This window comes from Lithobates pipiens, unplaced genomic scaffold, assembly GCF_037356315.1.
Source record: "Lithobates pipiens isolate NorthernLeopardFrog02 unplaced genomic scaffold, aLitPip1_a1.2 Scaffold_13, whole genome shotgun sequence".
Taxonomy (NCBI): Eukaryota; Metazoa; Chordata; class Amphibia; order Anura; family Ranidae; genus Lithobates; species Lithobates pipiens.
Genome location: NW_027507718.1, coordinates 164,032,203 through 164,052,764, shown reverse-complemented (window position 1 = coordinate 164,052,764; position 20,562 = coordinate 164,032,203). Strand labels below are relative to the sequence as shown.

Genomic DNA, 20,562 nt, shown 5'->3' with positions numbered 1-20,562 from the left:
GACATGCTCCCTCGGCGTCTCTTCCGGGTATCGCGGCTCCGGCGCTGTGAGTGGCCGGAGCCGCGATATCGTCACTCCCGCGCATGCGCGCGGGAGATTTCAGTCCGGCCGCACGAGCGCTGCCGGATTTCCACGGAGAGAACCCCCTTGTGCGCATGCGCCGCTGCAGTCAGCGGCGCATACCCAGGGGAATATCTCCTAAACCGTACAGGTTTAGGAGATATTTTTTTTACCTACAGGTAAGCCTTATTATAGGCTTTCATGTAGGTAAAAGTTAAAAAATTGACCATACAAACACTTTAATACAGAAAGCAGTGAATTATGAGGCGATGAGAGACTCTGCATACCACTAGCTCAACAGGTAAAGAGATTATCTGAACGGCTTCAGCTATGAGCCTCTCCTGAGCCCCGCCTCTGATGCATTTCACCCTGCTCATTAGGGCTTAATCATAGAGCTCTCTATGATGAAGCCCTGATGGGCAGGGTAAAATGCATCAGAGGCGGGCTCAGGAGGAGCTCATGGCTGAGGAAAGTCACGTTTCTCTTCACTTGTTGAGCTAGTGGTATGCAGCATCTCTCACCCCCTCATAATTCATTGCTTTCAGGGTTGCGGAAAGGGCTCACTAGACTCACATTTCTTCAAATAGGAGCACACCTCCCCTCCTGGCTGGATCTCTGAGCTATGGCCAAGCCTTTGTTATTAGGGCTGTGTGCACCTGGACACACATCCTGACGGTCTTAAACAAGACCTTGACACTGGTTTTGCTTAATTCCCTCCCAAAGCACTTTGAAACCCCCAAACTATGGAGCCTAATGAGGGGATGCCAAAATCTGGAGAATGCTGTTAAAACAGTTTTCTGCACTCATAATCAATATTCCAGGAGTCCCGCACTCTGCATTACACAGTGGAAGGGCATTGCACTGTCTCTCTCTCTTTTTATATATACATATTGTAACCTGGGGGACATATAGCAGGTACAAAGCTCCCTGGGATAAGCAGTCTTTCAGGCACACAGATACTAAATCCAGTGAGGTAGTAACAAGCAAGATGATGTTTATTGGTGATATATACAGGTGCTGTACAGTGTTTAAGAAAAACAAACAGAAAAAAAATTGCCAAACAAAAACCTAGCCATGTCTCGGCACTAACTATACAATATATACAGGCCCTAACTACCAGGCTGAGCAAGCCTACAGCTTGACAGCTTCCACAGATACAGCTTGACAGCTTTTTACTAACCTTTTGCTCTCACAGACCAGTTTTGAGTTTAGAGCAAAGGCTGCCTGTCCTGGTGTCAGGTTAGCTTAAATTAGCGGGGGGGGGGAAAGGACCAAGACCCAAACTGGACCATGGATCAGAGATCCCTGAACGTTTATGGGAGGAGCCTGGGGGATGTATAAACCCCGAACAGGACTTTTCCTGGCTCTCTCTAGGAAACTCTGCTACAATATATACAGTATTTCACAAAAGTGAGTACACCCCTCACATTTTTGTAAATATTTTATTATACCTTTTCATGTGACAACACTGAAGGAATGACACTTTGCTACAATGTAAATTAGTGAATGTACAGCTTGTATAACAGTGTGAATTTGCTGTCCCCACAAAATAACTCAACACACAGCCATTAATGTCTAAACCGCTGGAAAAAAAGTGAGTACACTCCTAAGTGAAAATGTCCAAATTGGGTCCGGAGTTTCAATATTTTTTGTGGCTACCATTTTTTTCCAGCACTGCCTTAACCTTCTTTGGCGTGGAGTTCACCAGAGCTTCACAGGTTGCCACTGGAGTCATGTTCCACTCCTCCATGACAACATAACAGAGCTGGTGGATGTTAGAGACCTCGCTCTCCTCCACCTTCTGTTTGAGGATGCTCCACAGATGCTCAGGACGGTTTAGGTCTGGAGACATGCTTGGCCAATCCATCACCTTTACCCTCAGCTTTTTTAGCAAGGCAGTGGTCATCTTGGAGATGTGTTGGAGGTCGTTCTAATTTTGGAATACTGCCCTGTGGCCTAGTCTTTGAAGGGAAGGGATCATGCTCTGCTTCAGTATGTCACAGTACATGTTGGCATTCATGGTTCCCTCAATGAACTGTAGCTCCCCAGCTCCAGCAGCACTAATGTAGCCCCAGACCATGACACTCCCACCACTGCTTAATTGTAGGCAAGACACATTTGTCTTTGTATTCCTCACCTGGTTGCCACCACACACGCTTGACACCATCTGAACCAAATAAGTTTGTCCTGCGTGCTTTAGCGTGCATCATCTTTAGAATTTGTTTTAAAAAAGAGGCAGATGTATTAAAGGTAAAGTCAAGGCATTAGGTTGAAGTAACTATATTCTTAAAAATGCCTTCCATAGAGCATCAGAAAAATCTAGCAGATCACTATTATATTGTAAGCAAGTACTAGAACAGAGGGATCATTGGGTTTTAACCAGTTATTCTAGACAACATAAAGACACTAGGCAGGTTATTAAGAAATACTGGTATTTACTTTTTGCCTTCTCCTTAGTAAAGTATTACATCTCTAAAATCTTTGTTTCACTTTAGAAGAACCAGATCTCTAAAGAATAATCTGGTACAAAGTCATTGAAGAGAAGAAAAGAGTAGACGCCTGTAAAATAAAAAGCACCTTCAAATGTGGGGGCTGAGCTTATTGTCAATATATAAATAAGGATAGACAGATTCAGTTACCAAATGGCTCCAGATTTAGAAAGATAGATTTACCCCTGGATTTACAATTGGCAAAATGTATCTATTCATGCCATTGTTGTGTCTTTTACATTGGTAAGACAAAGAGGGATTTTTGGAGATGGTTGTATGGCAGATATATGATAGGAATTGCCAGTATGAGATCACCTATAGCCCTGTAGGTGCCAAGTTTAAAATACTGGTACGAATACATGTAGACCCTCATAGGGTGAAATTTAAAAAAAATACTGTTGTCAATGGAAATACAGTGGATTAATTATTTCCCAATTATTGTTCCTTCTGGTTTAAATGAGGCAACCAGCGTTAAACTGTTTTTATACATTGATTTTACCACATTCATTCTGGTTTTCCAGGGTTAATATGACATAAAATGACTTATGCACATACAAAGAGGCGATTAAGCTCCTGATATCTGGTATATGTTTAAGGTGTACTGGTTGGATGGTTGTGGCAATTTGAATTACATAGTAATAACTGTTTTTAAGATATGTGGAATATTGTTGTAAAAATAGAGCCTTACTGTTGGTAAGCTACATATACAGGTGGTCTAAAAACATACAGTGTGGTCCACTATTATGTCTTTTATACAATAGATATACTTACCCAGGAGAGAGATATAATCAGCTGTTGACAGGGTGCCCCCATGAACCACTATTAAGTGAGAGAATAAATAGACAGTGTAGGTCACTCCCTGATCATATGCTGTTTTCATAGCTTACCCAAATGATCTGGTCATGGCTGTAGTTCTGCATTATTGTATCCTTTAAAGTGGTAGTAAAGTCTATATTTACCGTAAACTTGTACCTACAAGTAATCTTACAATCAAGCTTACCAGCAGGTACGATGAGTATCTCCTAAAAGTGCACAGTCTAGGAGATATTCACATCAGCGTTAGCCAATAATGTTATCGGCATAGTGATGGCATTCAGAGCATACAGTATGCTGGGCAATGCAGTGCGCTGTGACACGGCTGCAACTCCTGGGCGCATATGCAGGAGTGACATTATTGTGGCCCCGGCTGTTGAAACAGCCAGAGCCCGTGAACCCAGAAGGAAGACCGGGTGAAGACAGAAGCACTCCCGGGGAAGCTGTAACAGCGCTGCACTGGAGGGCTCCATTTGCAGATAAGTCTATCATAATGTGTTAGTATGTAGTACATACTACCACATTATCTGTGTGGAACATACTAGCGCATTATGTCAAAAACCTGCAGGGGACCCATTATGTCTTTTTTGGGGGGGCGGGGGGTTACTACTGCTCTAAGATCTTCCCTCGTAATGGCTATGTTGTAAGTTGCTTCAAACTACTTGCTGTAATAAAGGGGTTTTTGTGCAAGATTTTGGGGCTAATGCTAAATTGACACAAATTTAAGTGATGGCTGTCTGTAAAGTACAGAGGAGATTAAACAAATTTATTGAATTATGCCACTAAAATACAATTATACATTATAGATAATACTCTTCCACATTCTCCTGAAGTGAACTGATGGTAAAACATGTAGCGAGAACACAGTCCCATCAATGACACACACTGCATCAAGCATATACAATATAGTTTAATATGACAATCATATTTGGGGCTTTGAGGAAACGTTGCTTTTATTGGTTTTGCTGTTATGTGCATGGGCCTATTTTATTTTATGCATTTATGTATTATATTTTAAACAATTGTATATAAGCTGCCAAAGAAGCGGTTCCCTGTGTAAAACATGTCGAGCTTCCTGTAATTCATACATTTAACTAGCCGTCATGACAATAGTTGGGGTTGTCACCAACTGTGTATTTTCTCAATTATTGTCTTATAAATTTGTTTTTTTATATTTATGTTGTGTGTGTAATAAAATGTATTACTTTTTAAGTAAAGTCAATTTTTCCTCAATTTCTTAGTCTGTCGTTTAGTTTTTTAGTGATTTTGTCAGAGGGGTTTGGTTCTGTTTGCTGGGGTTATTTATGTTCACTGTTTGCCGTGTTTGCTTATTGCTGTGTTCACTGTTAAATCTCACTTGTAAGGATATATACTTTGTTTGGTCTCTGTTTCCCCGTCTATATGTGTCTGGTCTCCCTGATGCAGAAACCTGACATAATAGTGACGCCCACAAACAACCAGATAGGAACACTTGGGAACTGGGAGCCAGTTGCTTGCCCTTGTCAAGATGCTTAGAGCAAGGGTTATTTGTCATGTGCAGCTCGTGTTAGAAGTAGATAAAGATCATTGTCGTTTAATCTGGCAGGATCTCACTGCAGAGGAACTACTGGGAAGCATTCTGGCAGCACATGCCTTAGCTGTTAAGGGCAGACTCTCCCTTAGCAAAGTACAACCTTTGATTCAGGTCTGTTCTGAGCTAATATTTCCGGTTGTCTCACAGGACTATGATGTATTCACTCCCCCATTTACTGTGTACCGGGTTGGATTTTTGGGATGGTGGAACATTGTGCAGGTTCTTTTTTCCAACAGTTATTGGACTGTATTGCTACTGTGCACTCGTTAATTGAGCAATGTGAGCAAAGGAAGAGACAAACTCACTTTAGTACAACCTCTGCTACAAACTTGGTCAGAGATCATATTCCCAGTACTAGATGAGTCACATAAAGTCAGATCTGCTGCTAAAAATCAAGAATCTCTTCCTCTGTCACTCTTATGCTGCGTACAGGCTCCGGCGGACTTAGAAAGTAGTTTTGACTCAAAAAACGTCCACGGGACTCGCAGTCCGGCGAACAATACGGCAGTGTGTGTGCTAGTCCGCCGTACTTTTAAAATGAACGGACTTTCCCGCACGGAGAAAAGTCCGTTCATTTTGGGCGTGGCTCCAGGTAACCGGGACTAGCGAAGGAAGTCAATGTCGCCGCCTTTGGTGGCGAGATTGATACATCGCTGGCCCCATCACCTGGTATGGACTTTAAGGGGAAGCCCTATGCCAAAAAAACGGCGTGGAGGTCCCCCCTAGGTCCATATCAGACCCTTATCTGAGCACGCTACCCGGCCAGTCAGGAAAGGGGGTGGGGACGAGCGAGCGCCCCCCCTCCTGAGCCGTACCAGGCCACGTGCACTCAACATGGGGGGTGCACCTTGTCCCCATGTTGATGAGGGCAAGGGCCTCTTCCCGACAACCCTGGCCGTTGGTTGCCGGGGTCTGCGGGAGGGGGGCTTGTCGGAATCCGGGAGCCCCCTTTAATAATATTTTATTGCACAGCTCCGGGGGTCTTCTTCCATCTTTGATAAGGGGGCCCCTGGATACCAGCCCCCCACCCTATGTGAATGAGTATGAGATACAATGTACCCCTACCCATTCACCTGTGAAAAAAATGTAAATAAAACACAACACACAAGGGTTAAAAATAATTTATTGCACTGCTCTGGGGGTCTTCTTCCATTGTGGGGGGTCTTCTCACCGGACTCCTCCGCTAGCTCTTTTGCTAGCTCTTTTACTAGCGGAGGAGCCCGAATTTCTTCTTCGTCGCCGCCGCCCGGGGGTCTTCTTCCGACTTTGGGGGTCTTGTCCCCCTCTTCGGTTCTTCTTACCGGGCCTCCACACCTTCTTCCAGCTCTTTTACAAGCGGCCTTCTCATCTTCTTCCTTGAGATGTTGACTCGACGATCTCTCTGGCCGCAATGACAGGGATGCGTTGTGCGGCGACTTATATAGGGACAAGGAGCGGGGTCACTGTGTGATGTCACATGGCGACCCCACCCCCTTATGATGTCACAGTCCCGGAGGATGCTGGGACTGTGACATCATACGGGGCGGGTGTCCCATAGGAGAGCGCTTCTCAGGCGGATCACTCAATGTGGGGAGGAGCTACAAGCGCCGCTGAGGGACCCCAGAAGAAGAGGATCGGGAACACTGTGGAGGTAAGTAACACAATTTTGTTATTTATTAAAAAAAAACACACGGATTTAGTAACCCTTTAACCCCTTGATTGCCCCTATTGTTAACCCCTTCCCTGCCAGTGTCATTTATACAGTGATCAGTGGCTATTTTTAGCTCTGTCACTAGTCCCAAAAAAAGTGTCAATGTCGCAGTCCCGCTAAAAATTGCTGATCACCACCATTACTAGTAAAAAAAAAAAAAAAGCCACAAATCTATCCCCTATTTTGTAGATGCTATAACTTTTGCGCAAACCAATCAATATACACTTACACTAAAAATATGTAGCAGAGTACATATTGGCCTAAACTGATAAAGAATTATTTTTTTTTTTTTTACATTTTTTTTTTTTTTGGGGGCATATTTATTATAGCAAAAAGTAAAAAATATTGTTTCTTTCTCATACAACACGGGACACAGAGCAGCCATATACATTACTACCTGGGTTATGCGCCACCTATAGGTGAATGGACACTGGTAGAATAACCAAAAACAGTAAACGATCCCCTATATAATCCCTCACATACAGAAAGTAATCCAGTTTTTTTTATTAAAGCGGGAGTCCGCCGTTTTTTTTTTTTCTTTTTAAAAGCCAGCAGCTACAAATACTGCAGCTGCTGACTTTTAAAATAATGACACTTACCTGCCCAGCGCGCCCGCGATGTCGGCACCCGAAGCCGATCTCTCAATCATCTCTCGGGTGCTGCCGCCGCCATCTTGGGTATGGGAATCAGGAAGTGGAGCCTTGCGGCTTCATTTCCCGGTTCCCTACTGCGCATGCGTGAGTCGCGCTGCGCAATAAGGATGGTCCCCGCTGTCTCTGGGATCCGTGTGTTTCCCAGCAGGCAGCGGGGGACCTTCGGAAAGGGGCGTAGATTCTGCGGAAAGGGGCGTAGCTTCTGCAGAATCTACGCCGGAAGTGGGTGCAGATACCTGTACTGTACAGGTACCTGCACCACCCTCCCCCCTCCGGCGCCACAATTGGCACCTTCCAGGGGGGAGGGTGGTGCAGGTACCTGTACAGTACAGGTATCTGCACCCACTTCCGGCATAGCTTCTGCAGAAGCTACGCCCCTTTCCGCAGAATCTACGCCCCTTTCCGAAGGTCCCCCGCTCCAATGTTCCAGGTTCCAATGAGCGGAAGCGCCACTTTAGGGTGGACCTCCGCTTTAAACAAATATAAATAACCAATAATTAGAATTAATAACATAACAAACCAGACCAGACTGTTTATTTAACTGTTTGCCGACCGTCGGCTGTCAAATGACGGCCAGGCGGTGCGGCTCTTGTGGCGGGAGGCCGTTATATGACGGCCGCCCATTTAAACGGAATGCGCGCGATCGTGCGTGCACATCCCTGTTCCTTCTGTGGCGGCGTGGGGGGTATGGCTATTTACCACGTGATCAGCCATGATGAAGTCACGGCCGATCACAGATGGTTACACCCCCACTGTGCACGGCGCGTTCACGAGCGTTCCCGCGCGTGCACGTCGGTAGCGGCGTGTTCCCGGGAACACTGCTCGTCACCGACGCTGGTAAACAGCCATTTGCCAGCTGTTTACCCACGTAATCGGCTGTGATCGTTTCACAGCCGATCACTAAATGTAAACAAACCGCGGTAAGGAGATGTTACTGGGTTCTCCTCCTCACACACCGATTGTGTGTGAGGAAGAGATTGCGGTAACATCTCATTACTGCTTACAGTGTACACCAATTACACTGATTCCCCCCCCCCCCCCAATAAAGAGGACCTGTCACCACCCATCATAGTACCTGTCACTCACAGTCCATCAGACTACCTGTCACAGTCCATCAGAGTACCTGTCACAGTCCATCTGAGTACCCGAGTACCTGTCACAGCCCATCAGAGTACCCGAGTACCTGTCACAGTCCATCTAAGTACCCGAGTACCTGTCCCAGTCCATCAGAGTACCCCAGTACCTGTCCCAGTCCATCTGAGTACCCGAGTACCTGTCACAGTCCATCTGAGTACCCGAGTACCTGTCCCAGTCCATCTGAGTACACGAGTACCTGACACAGTTCATCTGAGTACCTGTCAAAGTCCATATGACTACCTGAATACCCGTCACAGTTCATATGAGTACCTGAGTACCTGTCACAGTCCATATGAGTACCTGTCAGAGTTCATCTAAGTACCCGAGTACCTGTCACAGTCCATATGAGTACCTGAGTATCTATCATCGCCTTTCAGAGTACCTGAATACCAGTTACCAGGCCATCAGAAAACCTGTCACCAGGCCATCAGAGTACTCAAGTACCCATCACCAGCCCATCAGAGTACCCGAGTACCTATCTGCAGCCCATCAGAGTACCCGAGTACCTATTTGCAGCCCATGCCTCATAGAATATACGTTGGGGTGTTTGCTTTCCAAAATGGGGCCATTTTGTGGGTAATTCCACTGTCCTGGTGCTCCAGGACATTCAAAAGTGTGATGGGTAGGAATGAAATGAGGTGTCACTTATGCTCCTAGAACGCCTGAAGGTACTACTTCAATGTTTGGCATCTCTATGTGACCAGGCTGTGTAAAAGTCCTACACATGTGGTATCGCCATACTCAGGAGGAGTATCACAATGTGTTTTGGGGTGTAATTTTTGCTATATACATGCTATGTGTTAGAAATATCTTATAAATTGACAACTTTGTGTAAAAAAAAAAAAAAAATGCGTTTTCATTTTTTTCCACATTTTCCAAAAACTTCTGGAACAAGAATGAACCGTTCAAAAGACTCATTATGCCTCATAGATTATACATTGGGGTGTTTTCCTTCCAAAATGGGGTCATTTTGTAGGCAATTCCATTGTCCTGGTACTCCAGGGCCTTCAAAAGTGTAATAGGTGGTTGTGAAATGAGATGTGTCATTTTTGCTCGTAGAACGTCTGAAAGTGCCACTTCAATGTTGGTGCTCTATATGTGGCCAGGCTGTGTAAAAGTCTCACACATGTGGTATCGACATACTCTGGAAGAGTAGCAGAATGTATTTTGGGGTGTAATTTGTTGTATGCATATGCTGTATGTGAGAAATAACCTGATAATATGACAATTTTGTAAAAAAATAAAAATAAAAAATCTTTATATTGCAAAGAATTGTGGGAAAAAATGGCAACTTAAAAAAACTCACCATGCTACCTACTTAATACCCTGGGATGTCTGCTTTCTAAAAAGGGGTCATTTGGGGGGTATTTGTACTTTCCTGACATGTTAATATCTCAAGAAATGAGATACACCCAATGTACTGAAGGCGTGATCAGATGTGATACATTTTCAGTGATTGGCACCATAGTTTGTAGACTCTATAACTTTCACAAAGACCAAATAATATACACTAATTTGGGTTATTTTTACCAAATTAGCAGTATAAATTTTGGCCAAAATTTATGAAGAAAAATTACTAATTAGCAAAATGTTATGACAGAAACAAAGAAAAAGGATTTTTTTTCACAAAACTTTAATTTTTTTTTATTTATAGCACAAAAAATAAAAACACACTAGTGATTAAATACCACTAAAAGAAAGCTATTTGTGTGGAAAAAAGGACGCAAGTTTCATATGGGTACAGTGTTGCATGACTGAGTAATTGTCATTCAAACTGTGAGAGCGCTGAAAGCTGAAAATTGGTCTGGTCAGGAAGGGGGTATAAGTGCACTGTATTGAGGTGGTTAAAGAGAAAAGGCTGTAAGGTCCGAATAGACATAAAATCCCAGGACAGCACCTGCTAGTCACTTCACCGGCCTCCAGCCACAAAAAACAACTCAGAGACAACTAGCAGGTACACATCCACCACCTGGGAGCCGTACCTCAGACGGGTCCCTACACCGTACCTTTTGGTGCCCATATAACCTAAAAAAAAGGACCTTGCACCCCACCATCAACCCATCTTTCTAGAAAGACCCCCAGATTCCTTAACCATTTCAAAACCACCATATTCAGGGCGGGAGGGTGGGAAGTTGCTCCGTTGACTTTCCCTTCCTGTCTGAAGCCCTCCCCCTCCTTCCTGCTGGCCCTGCATCTATATATTCTTTCTTTCCATGCCTTTCTTGACTATGATATTAAATATGTCTTGTTACTGCTATACCAATAAACCCTCACCTTTTTCCCTTAGTGACCACATTACACAAAAATGGAGTAGATTGGCCATAGCAGCTTTTTTAATAAACAAATATAAATAACCAATAATTAATATTAACCACTTCGCTCCCACGCTATAGCCAAAAGACGGCTACAGCGCGGGCGCTAACTGCCGGGAGGGCGTCCCTGGACGTCCTCCTGTTTACTCCCCCTCTGCACGCCGCCGTTGGCACGCATCGGGGAAGTTCTGTGTTGGCCGTGTCCCTCGGACACAGCCAATCACAGATCGTGCTAAATGGCCAATCACAGCGGCCATTTAGCACTCAATCGCAGTGTCCAATGGGAGGTGATCTCATATGTAAACATATGAGATCATCTCTCATCGCCGGCTCTCCCTCCTCACACAGAGACAGCGTGTGATGAGGGAGAGATGAACGGCTGCAGCCAGCGAGTAAGAACACACACACACAGTAAAACACACACACACACACAGTAAAACACACACACACAGTGAAACACACACACATGCCCACCTGTCCCCAGTGCCACCTATCAGTGCCATCTGTCCCCAGTGCCACATATCAATGCCACCTGTCCCCAGTGCCATCTATCAGTGTCATCTGTCCCCAGTGCCACCTGCCCCCAGTGCCACCTGTCCCCAGTGCCACATGTCCCCAGTGCCACCTGTCAGTGCCAAGTGTCCCCAGTGCCACCTGTCAGTGTCATGTGTCATCAGTGCCACGTATCAGTGCCACCTGTCAGTGTCATTAGTGACAAATATCAGTGCCATCTGTCATCAGTGGCAGGTGTCATCAGTGCCACGTATTAGTACCATCTGTCATCAGTGCCACGTGTTAGTGCCATCTGTCATCAGTGCCATGTATTAGTGTCATCTGTCATCAGTGCCACGTATTAGTGCCATCTGTCATCAGTGTCACCTGCCATTAGTGCCACGTATCAGTGCAATCTGCCATCAGTGCCACGTGAGTGCCACGTGTCATTGTCCTGATGCTCTAGAGCCTTCAAAAGTGTAATAGGTAGTCAACAAGTTAGATGTGTAATTTATGCTCCTAGAACACATGATGGTGCTCCCTGCATGTATAAGTGGCCAGGCTTTGAAAAAGTCCCACACATGTGGTATCGAGTAGCAGAATGTATTTTGGGGTGTCATTTGTGGTATACACATGCCATGTGAGAGAAATAACCTATTACAATGACAATTTAGTGGGGAAAAAAATAAAAAATAAAAAAAAATCTTCATTATTGCAAAGAATTGTGGGAAAAAATTACAACACCAAAAACCTCACTATGCCTCTTACTAAATACCTTGGAATGTCTACTTTCCAAAAAGGGGTCATTTGGGGGCTATTTGTACTTTCCTGGCTTGTTCGGGTCGCAAGAAATGAGATAGGCCGTCAGTACATCAGGTGTGATCAATTTTTTATGATTTGTAGACTCTATAACTTTCACAAAGACCAAATAATATCCACTAATTTGGGTTATTTTTACCAAAGATATGTAGCAGTATAAATTGTGGCCAAAATTCATGAAAAAAAAATAATAATTTGCTAAATTTTCGATCTTTTTTCATTTATAGCGCAAAAAATAAAAAACCCAGAGGTGATCAAATGCAAGCTCTGTTTGTATGAAAAAAGGTCAAAAAATGTATTTGAGTACAGTGTTACATGACTGAGTAATTGTCATTCAAAGTGTGAGAGCACCGAAAGCTGAAAATTGGTCTGGGCAGGAGGGGGGTTTAAGTGCCCAGTAGGCAAGTGGTTAATAACATACCAAACCAGACCAGATTGTTTATTTAAAGAGAAAAGGCTGCAAGGTCCTAATAGGCACAAAAAACCCAGGACAGCACCTTCTAGTCACTTCACCGGCCTCCAGCTGCAAAAACCAACTCAGAGAGAACTAGCAGGTACACATCCACCACCTGGGAGCCATTCCTCAGACGGGTCCCTACACCATACCTTTTGGTGCCCATATAACCTAAAAAAAGGACCTTGCACCCCACCACCATCACACAAACCTGACACTTTAGGTTTGTGCGGACCTCCACACCCGCAGGGCCCTCTGAATACCATCCTCCAGGCCAAGACACCACATATCGATACCCTCGGCATTCAAACAAACACTGTCTCCCCGTAAATATCTCCAGGGTTTTGACTCTAGCTCCTGGTGCTTGACGGATAAACCCCCATTCTGCATAAAAAAGTGGGCCACCTCCCGGTTAGCCTTCACCCTGGCTCTGTTCAGAAACTGACCTGGACACCCTCTAATGTGTGCGTACCACCATCTCGGACCAAACGATCAATAGATCAAGGATAATCCGCTTACAGGCCTTAAAAAAAAATCAAATTTTATATCCTGTATTAGATCCCTTCCACTCCTAAGACCCAAATCATTGCCCCCAGCTTGTATAACAAACTCTGTCAAGCTGAGCATAACGCTCAACTTCAGGTACCACTCTGCTCCACAATAGGCCTGGCACCCCGATCCAGCGAATGACAGCCTCCTCCCTGGAAATGCCTAATTGACGTCCGGCAGGCCCCAGTGAACATATGCGTGGCCCATGATCCAAATCAAACACGAGCTCCACCTGGAAAGAAAAGGATGACAAAACAAAAAAAAAAAAAACACACCTAAAGCTATTACCAATATATTAACAATACACACCCTGACAGAACAAACCAACATAAAACCAACCATGACAGTTCTAATAAATGAGGACGAATGTACAGGCGATAACGCCAAGACTCCCACCTGCCAATGCGCCACAAGACCCGCTCGCTTCGACCCCATTGCACAACTTCCAAAGCAACCTTAATGCGGAAAGAATCCGATGCAAATTCCGATGGACAAAAACCCAACAACCTCAAACACCTACCGGTACCGGGACAATGCAGAGCCATCCTCATGCAACAAAAATTGACCCATACGCCCAGGGCGCAACTCTAGAAAACATGCAACTACTCGTACTGGGCAAGCTTGGCAAAACGTGAAACAATTAACCAAATAACTCAAAGGACTGCCAGCCGCCTGCCCCTACTGTAACCCTTAACCACCTGCCACACCAAAAAATCCTTGGTACAATCTTGGCGACCCAATAACTTAAACAAAAAGGCCAACCCCGCCAACTTACTATTTAACATGGATAGCGACACCCCTTTTTCAACATTACGACCTATAAAATACAGTATTAGGAACCCATCGTCCCCCACAACTGCTTCTCTACCTAAGCTGTGTACGTGCCCAAACCACTCCTCCCACATTTTTGAATACACTGACCAGGTAGCCTCACTCAATGACCTCTGAATCAGCTTTGCTGTTACTCCAAGGCAATCCACCACAGCCGTTCTGGACAAGGAACCCCCAATTACGCCACTCCCGGAGCCAACGAGCAAAACTTGTCACACTGAAACTTAGAAAGAGCATCGGCCAATGAATTAGTGCAACCCAGAACATGCACAGCATACACAAAAGCATTACAACGCAAGTCAGCACCAAATGCCTCAATAAACACACCACCGGGGGCGAAGAAGCTGATACACTGTTAATCGCCTCCACAACCACCAGTTGAAATGGATCTTCTTGTTATGGAACTGTTCCCCCCATATTTTTGTGGCAAGTACAATCAGAAACAATTCCAACAATGCCAGGTTCTTAATGAAACCCGCCTCCCTCCAATCCAATGGCCAGAGACCAGCACTCCACTGCCCCGCCCCATACATAGCCGATACTGCGGCATCCGTGAAGAGCTCTAGATCAAAACTGGGCATTGCTTCCGACATCCATACAGACCTGCCATTATATGAATCCAGGAAAGACTCCCACACCAGCAAATCCGCCTTATGGTCACGAATGTGATGCCCTGACGAACTAACCCCTGCGGTGGTGGCCGCAAACCGTCAGTGAAAAACCCTACGCATGATCTGGCAGGCAAAATTCAGCTTATCGAGAAGCGACTGCAGCTGACGCAGGGTCAACTTACCAGCCCTCTGTGTCGAAACCACCACCGAGGGCAAATCCATCAGTTTGTCAGTAGGGAGATGGCATTCTATCGCCAGTGTATCAATCAAGATGCCAAGAAAACTCATACTCATAGAAGGATCCTCTGTTTTGCTCACTGCCAGCGGAATCCCAAAGCAATCCGCCATATGCTGCACCATGCCCAACAAAACTCTACAGCGGTTGGAGCCAGCTGGTCCAACACACAAAAAGTCATCCAAATAGTGAATGACGGATGGAAGCCCCGACACCTCCCGAACCACCCATTCAAAAATGGAACTAAACGTTACGAACAAGGAACATGAAATAGAACACCCCATCAGCAGACAACGATCGATTAAGTAGCCGCCCTCCCACCGACAACCCAACAAGTGAAAACTGTCAGGATGCACTGGCAACAATTAAAAAGTGTATTCAATATGTGTTTTTGCCAGTAAAGCCCCCCTGCCATAGAAAGGCACCCAATGAACCGCTGCATCAAAGGAGGTGTACGAGTCGGAACACAGGCCAGGATCGATAAATTCATTCACCAAACCTCCTTTGGAATATGATAAATGATGAATCAACTGGAATTTATTGGGTTCCTTCTTGGGTACAACCCCCAATGGAGAAACCACCAAATTTTCCAGCGGGGGACACTAGAACGCATCGACTATCCGACCCAGCTCAACTTCTTTTTTTAACTTGTTGGAGACCGACCTCAAACTGTCCAACAGCTGTGGGGGGCGAGGAATACTACAAGGAATCTGAAATTCCTTGGCCAATCCCAAAGTCAGCAAGTCCACCGCTCCGCGGTTTGGATACCTACCTAGATATGGACGCATCCTTGCTATGTTCACCGCAGCCCCTTATTCCTGCAAATGCCCCAGTTCTACCCTTCCCTTTTTGTGGACATCAGTTAAAGGAGTGGGCCCCCGCATCCGGAGCACTCTTGTCTAAATAAGCACGTTCCCTCATTGAAGGCCCAACAACACCCCCACTTTTTGTTGGTCGACTGTCCAGAGGAGGAAAATCCGCTGGCCTCTGATGGACAAAACGACGTCCCAGCCTGTGCCAATGTCATGAGCCACATCCAAAGACTAATGTCCTTGTGATTCCAACGCAATGAAGACTGCACTGCTTTGAGCTGCCAAAATTGCTCATCATAACGCACCCAGGCCAGTCCCCCATAGACTCGATACGCTTCCCCTGTCGCGTCCAAATAACAAAAAAGGCGGAACAATTTTCCGGCGTCCGTTCCTCAATAACGCTGGCCAAAATCGCAAAAGCCTGCAGCCAGTTGGTGAACGACCGGGGAATAAGTCTATACCACCTATTCTCCTAGTCCTCATTTTTGCTGTCCAACTTACCTCTGTCCAGGTTAAACTTCTCTATCAGGGAAAAAAATTCTACATACTCACCCTTCCAAATTTTTTTTTTTTCGTCAATAGATTTTTATTGAAGTTATATCATACAATATTACAGTGTATGCACTATAATAACAATGTGATTACAACGTTATACAAATTAATATAGTAATGTTAAGTATAGGAAATCGTTAAACCTGTAGTGATAACTTAAATCAAGTAACAAACAGTTATAATGTAGAAGCTATCTCATTGATAAGGGTGGATGGTTACTGTTATGTACTGGTCTCACCCCTCCAAAGGACCCCAAATAGGATCTCTTGTGTCCCCTGGAGGGGAGATTATAGAGTAGACGATATCAGTGTAACCTTGGTATAAATTGTAACAAGTAATTGTAAAGGAAATTAATTAGATAGTCCGGTAACTTACTGACTGACTCAAAGCTATGTCATGACTAAACGCAGTATGAGAGGTTATACACGATTGGAATTTTTCAACATCTTTCCATTGTTCCCATGGTAACCACAGTCTTTTTTCTATCGTTAGGCGGTTTGCGCTGGAAGCCTTGGCTAATTCGTAGATATAGTGTGTGTTTACTAGTTTGAGTGTTTGCTCCAATGATGGAGACTTATCTGATTTCCACATCCTAGTTATGCTTAGTCTAGCAGTTAGTAGAATGTGAGTCGTGACACATCTAAAGAATTGTGGTATAGAGTCTATGTTCAAGTTCACCCTTCCAAATTTTTTCACGCACTTCCGTCTTGAGATGTGCTCCTAGCAGTCCCACAAAACAAACATACCTCACACCTGGCCTAATCTACTAATCGTACCCGGTCCACCTCCTTTTCCTGCACCTTACCTTGTCTGTCGTCCACTCCGGCACTGCTTACGGTCGCCGGAACCAGGCCAGTGGCGTGAGCAGGGGGCTGAGACGTCACAGGGAAACCGTTACTGGCCCAGCTTTCACTAGACTTGTCGTGGAAGGACCCACGCCCCCCCCCCCCAGAAGTGGGAGGAAAGGGGACATTACGTTACGTGAGTAGAGGACTGAGTCCCAGAGGCGCAAACTATGGACTATGGGCCATAAAAAGGTTGTGGGGGGGGGCGTAAGGCAGCGGGAAGCCACAGAAGGGCAGAGGCCGGAACAGGGCCACAATTAGGGATTTCCAGAAGCATATCTGTGGTTGCATGTAGCATTTCGAGTTGTGAAACTGTGTGGCCAAGTAATATTTTGGAACATTTGGAACACCTAGGCCGTCTTTTTTTTTTTTTTTATACCTATCAGATGTTTCTTGAGGAACAGCTGCAATTTGTACATAATGGGGCTGATTTACAAAGGGTTTGCGCCATGAGTTGCAGCACACTCCGATGCGCAGCGGCTGTTTTCGTATTCAGAAAGCATTTGCACTTGTAACACAGCGCAATTCCCCATTTACTATTAGCATGCCGGCGCACGGGAGGGGGAAATCTTTGCGCCGCTAGACATGGCGCACGGCATTATTCAACTAGGAATTAAAAGAAGCTGGAAGTGCCAATATTATGGGGGTGATGTGGGTGATGTGAGGAAGTATATATGCCCAAAATAGAATGAGAAAGTAACTTTCTCTGAGCAAGCTTGCTGCGCCTGCAAATACATTTGGAAATGGGCAAGGTCAAGTTATGCACTGCGCATGCACAAGCGGCATTTGCGCATGTTCAAGTGCTTTGGTTCACTGCGTCGGCAAAATCTTAGTAAATGTCAAGCCATGTAGATGCATTTGCATAAGAACAGGCACGCCTCTCAACTTGACTTTTTTTTTGCGCTGGTTCGCTCGGTTTTTTAAGGCTATTTGCACACAGGTCATGTTAGCATTAAGAAAAATAAAAAATTAAGAAAAAAAATGTGTGGAGGTGCCCCTCAAAATCCATACCAGGCCCTTCAGGTCTGGCATGGATTTTAAGGAGAACTCCGCGCCAAAAAAAATTGGCGTGGGGGTCCCCCTCAAAATCCATACCAGGCCCTTCAGGTCTGGCATAGATTTTAAGGGGAACCCCGTGCCAAAAAAAGTGGCATGGGGTCCCCCTCAAAATCCATACCAGACCCTTATACGAGCACGCAACCTGGCAGGCCACAGGAAAAGAGGGGAGGGGGGACGAGAGAGCGCCCCACCCTCCTGAACCATACCAGGCCACAAGCCCTCAACATTGGGAGGGTGCTTTGGGGTACCCCCCAAAGCACCTTGAACCCATGTTGATGAGGACAAGGGCTTCATCCCCACAACCCTGGCCGGTGGTTGTGGGGGTTTGCGAACAGGGCGCTTATCTGAATCTGACACCCCCTTAAACAAGCGGATCCCCAGATCCCGGCCTCCCCCCCCGTGTGAAATGGTAATGGGGTACAAAAGTACCATTTCACAAAAAAAAGTGACAAAAGTGTTAAAAATGACAACAGACAGTTTTTGACAATTCCTTTATTAAAGTCTCCTTCTTTCATCTTCTTTCTTCGGATCTTCTTCCTTCTTCTTTCCTTCATCCTTCGGTTTCTTCCTCCGAACCTCTGCTTCTTGCTCCGGTGTTCTCGTCCGGCATCTTCCTTCACAGCGTCTCTTCTTCCCCGCTTCGTTCTTGGGCCGCTCCGTGCAATGGGAGGTTCCCGCTGTGTAACGCTTCTCTTCTTCGGACAGTTCTTATATAACTGACCCCGCCCCCCTCTAACGCACGGTTCCATTATATAAGTGTCAGAAGGAGAGATGCGTCACACAGCGGGAGCCTCCCATTGCGGCCCGAAAATTAAGCGAGGAAGAAGAGACATCGAGGAGGAAGATGCCGGGCGAGAACACCGGAGAAAGAGGTAGAGGATCAGAGGAAGAAGAAGATGGAGGAAGAAACCGAAGGATGAAGGAAAGAAGTAAGAAGACCAGAAGAAAGAAGATGAAAGAAGAAATCTTTAATAAAGGACTTGTTAAAAACTGTCTCTTGTCATTTTTACCACTTTTGTCACTTTCTTGGTGAAATTGTAGGACCCCTTACCATTTCACACAGGGGGGAGGCGGGATCTGGGGGTCCCCTTGTTAAAGGGGGCTTCCAGATTCCAATACGCCCCCGCCCTCAGACCCCCACAACCACCGACCAGGGTTGTGGGGATGAGGCCCTTGTCCTCATCAACATGGGAACAAGGTGCTTTGGGGGGTACCCCAAAGCACTCTCTAAATGTTGAGGGCATGTGGCCTGGTACGGTTCAGGAGGGTGAGGTGCTCTCTCACCCCCCCTCTTTTCCTGTGACCTGCCAGGTTGCATGCTCGGATAAGGGTCTGGTATGATTTTGAGGGGGACCCCCATGCCATTTTTTTTTTTGCCGTGGGGTTGCCTTAATATCCATACAACCTGAAGGGCCTGGTGTGGTCTTGGAGGGGAACTCATGCCGTTTTTTTTTTTTAATGAAAGTGCCTGGCCTGGGGGGCGACTAAAAGTCGTGTTGCAAGTCGCCCCAAGTCACGCTGTGATTCACACTCAAGACGTGTCCAAGCTGCCTCCCAAAGTCGCGCTGGAAGTCGTGTTGACCCTGTGTGAATGGACTTTTGATCATATGGCGTGCGCTATTATTATTATCGCGTGTGCCGGCATATTATCTGTTGCGCTTATGCGTGCGCCGGTTCATACGTTCACTTAATAATTTATCTGGAGCACAACCGGTATGAACCGGTGCAGCGCATTGATCTTAGTAAATCAGCCCCAATGTTTACTACATACTGTTCTTTCTGTCATTATTGCTAGGTTTTTTTCCTGTGTTTTTAATCAGAATACTCATCAATTTAAATTAATCAGAATACTCATGTTTAGTTAACTGCTGATACTTTTATTTGTTCAAACTGCTTAGTAACTGTATTGATTGCATCTTTCTGCTTTGTAGGCAATGGTTGAAACTGTGAACAATCTCCTCCAGCCACAAGCTCAGAATGCATGGCAAGATCTGACGGCAAAGGACCAGCTGCGAGCAGCCACCATGCTTCTTGACACAGTTGAAGAAGGAGCTTTTGTGTTGGCTGATAATCTCTTAAAAACAGACATTGTGAGAGAAAACACAGACAATATTCGTAAGTAAAATGTGAATAAAACAGGTTTTATTCATTACGTTTATTTATAATATCTTTATTATGTACTGTATATGCGTATATAATTGTGCACAATTTTGGCAAGAGTGAGTGCTGCGAGGGTAAGGTTTAGGACCCCTCACGGGAGCTGGGTTAATTTAACAGTTCAATTAATTAGGTATAGGTTAGAAGGATACAATGACTTTTTAAAAATATATTTGTATTTAAACTTTACACTACGCAAAGAAAATACACAAGCGTTAGCATCCTGGCATAAAATTTAAGTACATTTTCATGTTGTCATCAGCACAGTGCCGCAAGTTTCATTTTCTATTGCCTGGGAATCAGCACCTTACTTGACAGGAGTAAGAAGCAGAAAACTCCCTTCTGAATTGTGGGAAGTGAGCCCAGTAATATAAAGTGCAGGACAACTTCAGGGTAAGGTTGGAGGGGGGTGCCTGATA

General features: G+C 45.2%; 1 protein-coding gene across 18 annotated transcripts in view; it reads left to right on the top strand.

Moving 5' to 3' along the window:
• ADGRL3 (adhesion G protein-coupled receptor L3) overlaps positions 1 to 20,562 on the top strand; it is a 1,264,347-nt gene that overhangs the window by 729,168 nt on the left and 514,617 nt on the right. For all 18 annotated transcript variants that reach the window (XM_077475785.1, XM_077475784.1, XM_077475783.1 and 15 more), the window contains exon 11: positions 19,918 to 20,101. In XM_077475785.1, the coding sequence (XP_077331911.1) occupies positions 19,918 to 20,101 (184 nt within the window). The remainder of the gene's footprint in view (positions 1 to 19,917; positions 20,102 to 20,562) is intronic.